Consider the following 8,468-nt stretch of genomic DNA (forward strand, 5'->3'; position numbering starts at 1 on the left):
TACAAGGGTATCATGGATACATCATGGAGGGGACACTAGGGAAGGTAACACGCATATTAGGTGGATCCTACCAATAAGTATTCTATATCTAAGGCCACAAAGCATTAGTGAGAGATGTTTTATGTTTTTAAAAAAATGTCTATCATTTGTGTTTTGTGTAATTTTCTAATTACATTTTATTCAAAATTATTTTTACTTTTTAAGATACAGCTGTTTTGTATCCTTTATACAGTACAGCTGTATCATGCTCTGTGCCCTTTTTCACAGTGATTCGCTAAAACCACAAAAAGCCGCGATTGACAAGTCTGAATTGACAGGCCAATCACAGCGATCGGCGTGTCATCCCCAAGGTGTTTTGTAAAGATGGCCTGCTGTCAGGGACAGCAGCCATCTTAACTTTGTGACTGTGTATTTTAACACAGTAATCACTTTCCTGTTTGTTGTGAGTATACAACAATTTGCAGGAAGCACTGGATCTCCATGATGTATACCTACGACAAATGTCTGGAAGCGGTTAAAAACTTGTATAAATAATAAACTCATTCTATGGGACTATTACTACAAAAAGCAAATATTTTTTTGTGTAGATGTTTTGCTGTTGAACCTTTTATACACTTGTCAAGTACTTACATGCCATTTAATTTATTGTTTAGAACTCAAAATTACATCTGATTTTTAAAAAGGAAAAAGTAACTTAGGAGACATTATTACAGAAACTTCTCAAATTCTGTGAAAACATTTAGGAACCGGGTTTGGTTATAAAATAGCTGGAAAATAACAGCAAAGAGAGAATATGTAGACGAGATGGCCCATTGCGAATTGTGCTCTGTCTGCATCGGTGCAAATTCCATCCTTGTCGAAACTTGTTGTCATGCAATTTAGGTACATATAGCACTGGTGGAGAAGCCAGAGCATCTACTGGGGCCAAAACTGCTGAATTTGCTTAGCAGTTTGTGGAAGCAGAGCTCTAAAACAAAAACAAAAAAAGTAATATGTAGATGAGGTTGCTGAGTGGTTAAACGGGTTATCCGGGGACAAAAATGTCAAAAATTCCTATTGTTATGTAAAAGAAGTCACTTACTAATTTACTTTAATTAAAAATTTGGTACTAAATCATGCCTTTCCAATCTGGTGATTTGTTCCCGGAAGTCCTGGAGCTTTTCTAATATTGATGACATGCCAACACGGCCCCACGTGACTGAGGGCTTGCTTCCTGTGCTGTTTGTGACGACGTGTTATCAATGTTATCACCGCGGGGGGCAGTCACATTGCCTATTGCTGGAGTCCCTGAGCAGAGCATCTGCTAGCGCTTTGCTCGGGACTCCAGCACTGCACCCGACATTTTGGAGACCTCAAGGGTTTTGTAATGACAGGGATAGGGAAACAGACAAGTGAGCCCTAATCTACCCGCCACTCAGTCCCTGCCTACTTGCAACGACCGGCCCTAGGCGACGGGGTACAACTGGGCGACGGTCCCTACACTCAATAAGTGCACGACAGACAACAGACAAGGAAACACAGAACAAAGGGAAACGGGGCAGTTGCCCACGGTAAAACCGTGAGCAACAAGAGTAGTAAACGAGCCGAGTTAAACCAGGAGAGAACGAGGTGCCAAACGTGGAGCAGGAGAGTAGTGAACAAGCCGAGTCAAACCTTGAGTGTACGAGGTACCAAACGCTCAGCAGAAGAGTAGTCAGTAAGCCGGGGTCAATACGAAGCAGGGACAAGTAGTTCAAGAAGCTGCAGCAGGGCCAGGAAACCAACAGAGAAGAATCACAAGCAAGGAGGAACAGGAAAGGCAGGTATAAATAGACAGAGGGCGGGAGCTAGCTCCGTCTGGCCAGGCTGTGATAGGCTCTCCCACTCCTAAGCCTGCCATCCTTAGTGGTGGAAGATGGAGTCAGTCTCACAGACATAGAAGCAGGTGCAGACTGATTACCTATGGGGGTGGATACAGAAGCTGTGCCTAGCAGATCCTTAACACGTTTCCTATAGTTGGTTTTAAGAGATTTTATTATAAAGCATTATTTCTAGGGTGAATAGTTCTGCAATATGGTGCCACATGGAGGCAATATACCATGGCACATGCAGACACACGGTACCTATGGCTCTATATGGCCGCCTTACACGCAGCTCTGCTATGTGCATAAGACCTAATAGCCCCTATACATTTAGGAAGGAGATGTCACAATCCTACTATTTCATTTAGTAAAACTTCTTTCCTACCTTCCATCTCTCTATCATCTTCTGGCATTAAAGGGATTATCCAGGGACTAACATGTTCAAAAATTGCTTTGCATTCCTATTTTTATGTAAAAAGAAGTCACTTACTAATATACTTTAATTAAAAATGTTATATATAATATATATGCTAGCCCTTTATTTCAGTAATTCAATTCAAAAAGTGTCTCCCATATATTCTATAGATTCATTACACCGAATGATCTATTTCCAGCATTTTTTTCTTTTAATGTTGATGATTTTGGTAAGAGTTAATGAAAACCCCAAATCTTGTGTCTCAGAAAATTAGAACATTATATAAGCCCAGTTTAAAAAATTATTTTTAATACCCAAATGTTGTCCTACTGAAAAGTATGTCCAGTATCTGTCTCTCAATACTTGGTCAGGGCTCCTTTTGCATGAATTATGGCATCAATGCGGGGTGGCGTGGAGGCAACCAGCCTGTGGCACTGCTGAGGTGTTATCAATGCAGCGTGGCATGGAGGCGATCAGACTGTGGCACTGCTGAGGTGTTATCAATGCAGCGTGGCATGGAGGCGATCAGACTGTGGCACTGCTGAGGTGTTATCAATGCAGCGTGGCATGGAGGCGATTAGACTGTGGCACTGCTGAGGTGTTATCAATGCGGCATGGAGGCGATCAGACTGTGGCACTGCTGAGGTGTTATCAATGCAGCGTGGCATGGAGGTGATCAGCCTGTGGCACTGCTGAGGTTTTATTAATGCAGCGTGGCATGGAGGCGATCAGCCTGTGGCAATGCTGAGGAGGTATCAATGTGGCGTGGCATGGAGGCAATCAGCCTGTGGCACTGCTGAGGTGTTATCAAAGCGGCATGGCATGGAGGCGATCAGCCTGTGGCACTGCTGAGGTGTTATCCATGCGGCGTGGCATGGAGGCGATCAGCCTGTGGCACTGCTGAGGTGTTATCAATGCGGCGTGGCATTGAGGCAGTCAGCCTGTGGCACTGCTGAGGTGTGATCAATGTGGCGTGGCACGGGAGCGGTCAGTATGTGGCAATGTGGAGGTGTTATCAATGCGGCGTGGCTTGGAGGCGATCAGCCTGTGGCACTGCTGAGCTGTTATGGAAGCCCTGGTTTCTTTGATATCGGCCTTCAGCTCGTCTGCATTGTTGGGTCTGGTGTCTCTCATCTTCCTCTTGATAATACCCTATAGATTCTCTATGGGGTTTAGGTCGGCGAGTTTGCTGGCCAATCAATCACAGTGATACTGTGGTTATTACACCAGGTATTGGTACTTTTGGCAGCGTGGGCAGGTGCCAAGTCCTGCCGGAAAATGAAATCATCATCTCCATAAAACTGTCAGCAGACGGAAGCATGAAGTGCTGGACAATGTCCTGCTAGACGCTGCGCTGATTTTGGACTTGTTAATTTTTAAGTGAAGTTTTCAGTACTTTTTACTTTACTTAGTTAGTTTTAGCCTCTAACCAGTGTTTTACTTTGTGAACTTTTTCCCCTTGATGTTAAACTTTATTTCCATAAGGATGAAATTAATTGATCTGCGAATCAAGAAAGTAAAGTAAAAGTTAATGATGAATAAGTTTATTTTTATTTTCTTCCCTCAACAGAAGCTCAGGAGACAAAGAAAAAATATCTCCATAGAGTTTATCTACACGTCACCTGTGTTCATTCTGTGTATATATATATATATATATATATACACAGGTAGTCAGCACTTTATACTTCATATATTATTACTATGACCATGTGTCTGATCACTATTGATTATATCACACAAGCTCATTACACTGGAAAGCCTTTGATCTTGAACAGTCCTCAGCTACATCCTGCGATCTTCTCTCTTAATATTGACAATAACTGCAATTAATTTTTTTATCTATAAGGAAATGTTTCTTCGAGTACATAGACATGGGCCTGATGTAAGTTCTGTTGAGTAAATGCTAATTTGAATGAATATTCATGATTATTGTAATTTATATCATTTTTAAAGGGAGCATCGGGTTAAAAGTCACTGGACAAAATATTTTTTACTAACTCTTTTTTTTACTAATTATATATACCTAGGTAGGGTACTAAGCCAAACAGAAACTTCTAACAGTGGCTTATCTCCTGGCAGAACAGGGATTGAACATCCTAAAATCCATCTCGACTGCTTAAATCTCCCAATTTCCACCATCTAGAGACATGCGGAACACGTCATACATATTATATTGTCATGGGATCTGATGTGCATGGGCCACTTTACTTGTATCTTGCATTGGAGGTCATATTTAAGAGGAACAGAAATTAACTCAAGTTGTTTGTTTATTATATAAGGATTTATGTCTTTTAGTTTATTATAAATATAGGGATGTTATATTCTGAATATATTGACTTAACATAAGATCTATGTTATTGCTCTAAATGCAGGAGAAGAATCTGACTGAGGTGACAGAGATTTTTTTCTTAGGATTTCAAGGCAGTCAATGTTTAAGATTTTTTCTGTTTGGTGTTTTCATTGTGATTTTCTGTTTTACAATATGTGGGAATCTCCTGATCATCACCCTGGTGTCCATCAGCAAGAACCTCCACACTCCAATGTACTTCTTCGTCTCACAACTGTCCATCACCGACATCTTGTTGACCTCAGATATTGTCCCCGAAATGCTCCACCTTCTCCTGAATAATGGGGGGACCATCACTTTTACTGGTTGCATCACTCAGTTCTATTTATTTTGTTCTTCAGAAGCATGTGAATGTTTTCTTCTCACAGTGATGTCCTATGACAGATATGTGGCCATCTGTAATCCCCTCCGTTACTCCTCTATCATGACATTTCTGTATTGTGTGAAACTGGTCGTCATCTGCTGGTTGTTGGGTTTTTCCTGTGCATTCATTACCACTGTAATGATATTGACGTTAACCTTTTGTGGACGAAATATTATTGACCATTTTTTCTGTGACCTCGTCCCTTTGCTAGAAATTGCCTGTTCTGATACTGTCATGGTCCATCTTCAAGTCTCTTTACTGGGTATACCTGGAGTCATTATGCCGACCATAATAATTATTACTTCTTATGTTAAAATTGCATCTGTCATCTTAATGATTCCATCCAGTACTGGTAGACAGAAAGCCTTCTCCACCTGTAGCTCCCACATCACTGTGGTCTCCATATTTTACTACTCTCTGTTCACTGCTTACGTTGTTCCAACAAGAGGACAGACATCGACCATCAGTAAGATCCTATCCCTGTTCTACACTGTGCTTACTCCATTGATCAACCCCATTATATACAGTCTGAGAAATACAGACATTAAGAAAGCTATACAGGAATCAATTAATAAAAATATCAAATGTGGCAATCGTCCTTAAATCAATGTTTTTAGGTTGCACTTAAATATTGTTTTGGCTGCTGCCACTATAGGGTACTAATAAATGACCTACATCTAAGAAGGACAACAGTGTGCATTGCTATAATGGCTGTTATGGACACTGCCTATGCCATCCTAAAAGCCACTACTAAGCCCAAAACATGTAACAATATTATTTAAAAACCATGCCATACTGCTGGCTATTTCCATTTGGTCTGTCCTTCTCACTCAATGGTTCTTTAAAGACCATTAAAGAGCAGAAGACCTCTTGCCACTTTATGATGACCTCGGCCTGGACCAGCCAAGCTCTCGTCGTGGCTATAGATCACTGATGTTGCAGTCCTCCCAATTCTTCCAAAGGTTTTACCCTGGCATCCAGTTAAAGAGCATTTAAGCCACTGGGACCTTAATGTGATGAGATTAGACGTGAGTGGTTGCACTGCCAATCAAAGTACATCCATCAACTTAACTGTTATACTGGTAATCACTGTTCAACTTACTTATTATTTAGTTATTAACCATAGAAAACGTTTGAAATATTATGAATGTGGAGCTTCATACCTTTAACACAAAGTTGTTATGCTAGTTATCCTCTTATTAGGGAGGAATTTGTGTTTTTTATCTTCTGAGACAGAAACTTAGCCAGGCTCTGTTGGGGTCTTGAGCACCTGCCCACAATTATATTCAAGAGCTACAGGTTATGTTCTTCCTGGCAGCCACAGTCCTGCTATTTCCTTAACACCCACCCATTAGTATAAACAGGAAATATTACACCACAGATATTAGTAACTGCTGTCAGGAAAACTCTGGTGCCTAACATGCATTCATTTTTATTTATGGTTTGTTTATTTATTATTTTTGCTATTAGAGTGCATTACAGACTTTCTCCAGGGTCTGAAGCTACCGACCCTAGCGGAACCACAACAGAAATCCCTTTTTAAGCCATTTACCCAGTGACCCACCCGCCGGCACGAGCCCCCCTATGCCTGGTGGCACCGCTAGCAGCCGCTATGGCTGCTACAGAGGTAGTGACGCCACATTCAATATTATCTACATCCTTAAAACTATGTCAAACCTTGTTTTCTCCTTTCCTACACTCTCCACTATATTTGATCACTTCCAAGAAATTTCCAACTTTAAAATTAACCCAACTAAGTCAGACGCACAAAATATTATTTGTCCAGTGAAAATTATTGCGGAGACTATTGAATGGTCTACAAGACCAATAAAATACCTGGGCTTACAGACCTCCTTCCTACTGAATTCTTGGCTCCCTAAACTATGAACTCTTTGTAACAGCCACAGCTCTCCGTCACTATATACTTAAGTGCCAGGTCATGAGCCAGAAGATGACGTGATCCGGTAAGTATACGGCGGAGGTGAATGGAAGCCGTTAAAATGGGTTCATAGTCTAGAGAGCCAGGAATCTAGTGAGGAGAAGTTCTGTTAGCCCAGGTATTTTATTGATTCAAATTGGGATTTTGCCTTAGTCTCTAGAATAGTTTTCAGTGAAAAATTAATATTTAGCACCGCTGACTCAGTTGGCTTAATATTAACCATTACACATGTAGGTTTCGGTACCTTTGTGTATTATTAATTACTGCTATTTAGTGTAATAGAATTTTAGATTTGAGATATATGTGTTTTTTTATATTTTTGGACCTAATAAAATGTATACTTTTATAATTGTTGGAGTGTCATAGTCTCTGCTTCATTATAGGTTATTATTAGCCTAACAATGGTGACTGAGAGGCATCTAATTAGTCAATAATGTAGTAATCGAGGCTGGCACTGTCTGTCACAGGTCTGTTATAGGTCTGTCATAGGTCACCAGGAAGCAGGTGTATTAGAAGTGGTCATGCTCAGTGCAGCATGTCGCTATAATCCGAGCTGTACAGTAGACCACCACACTGACCAGAAAACTTGATTTTCTTTTTATTCAACGAAAAGAGCAGAATATACAGTACTGTACAAAAGTTTTAAGTAGTTGTGGAAAAATGCTACAAAGTAAGAATGCTTTAAAAAATAGAAGTGTTAAAAGTTTTTTTTTAACAATGAACAAACCACAAAGTGAAAGAATAGAAGATAATTCTAAATCAAATCAATATTTGGTGTGGCCACCCTTTGCCTTTAAAACAGAATCAATTCTTCTAGGTAAACTTGCACAAATTCATAGATTATGTAGGATAATAGTCAGGTGTATAATTAACCCCTTTCCACACCTTGACGTAACTGTATGTCAAGACGAGCAGTTAGTTAGTGGAGCTTGATGTGCAGTTACGTCTGGAGTTTAACAGTTAACCGCCGCGTAACGCTACATCGCACCTTTGGTTACCTATGCAGGGTGTCTGCCCTGCTCTCCCTGTTTCCGATCAGAGACCCATTGCCGTTGATTTTGGCAATTAACCCCTTTGATACAGCAACCGATTGCGATCACCGCATTTAAGGGATTTGTAGCACATCGGCAGCCTCCGCAATGGTTGGCATGGAAACCGGAGGCCAGACAATGTGCCATTTCCGGAAGCCTGTGAGGATCAGCCTCCACCTGGTCCTCATAGGCTTCCTATTACATCTCTGTCAGTGTCAAACTGACAGTTATAATACATTACACTACTTAAGCAGTGTTATGTATTCTAGCAGCGATCAGAGCTGAAGGTCTTCAAGTCCCCTAGTGGCGAAAAATAAATATTTAAAAAAGTTAATACAAATATTTTATAAAAGTGTAAAAATAAAAAGGGGTTTAAGTTACAAAAAATTCTTTTTTTCCCCTATAATAAGTCTTGTATTATAAGAAAAAAAGGAAAACGTAAAAAAAAAGTACACATACACGTATTTGGTATCACTGCATTTGTAACGGCCGAAACTATGAAACTATAATATTATTTTTCAAGCACAATGA

At 40.4% G+C, this 8,468-nt stretch overlaps 1 protein-coding gene across 1 annotated transcript; it reads left to right on the forward strand.

Moving 5' to 3' along the window:
• The first annotated feature begins 4,622 nt into the window (after positions 1–4,622).
• LOC142750755 (olfactory receptor 11L1-like) lies at positions 4,623–5,570 on the forward strand. Its single transcript, XM_075859733.1, has one exon. It carries the CDS (start codon positions 4,623–4,625, stop codon positions 5,568–5,570), a length of 948 nt encoding a protein of 315 aa, XP_075715848.1.
• The last annotated feature ends 2,898 nt before the right edge of the window (positions 5,571–8,468 follow it).

Source organism: Rhinoderma darwinii, chromosome 3 (assembly GCF_050947455.1).
Source record: "Rhinoderma darwinii isolate aRhiDar2 chromosome 3, aRhiDar2.hap1, whole genome shotgun sequence".
Classification (NCBI taxonomy): Eukaryota; Metazoa; Chordata; class Amphibia; order Anura; family Rhinodermatidae; genus Rhinoderma; species Rhinoderma darwinii.

What these genes read in the sequence shown, in the direction of transcription:
- LOC142750755 (XM_075859733.1), top strand. Translation starts at nt 4,623, where the DNA reads ATGCAGGAGAAGAATCTGACTGAGGTGACAGAGATTTTTTTCTTAGGA.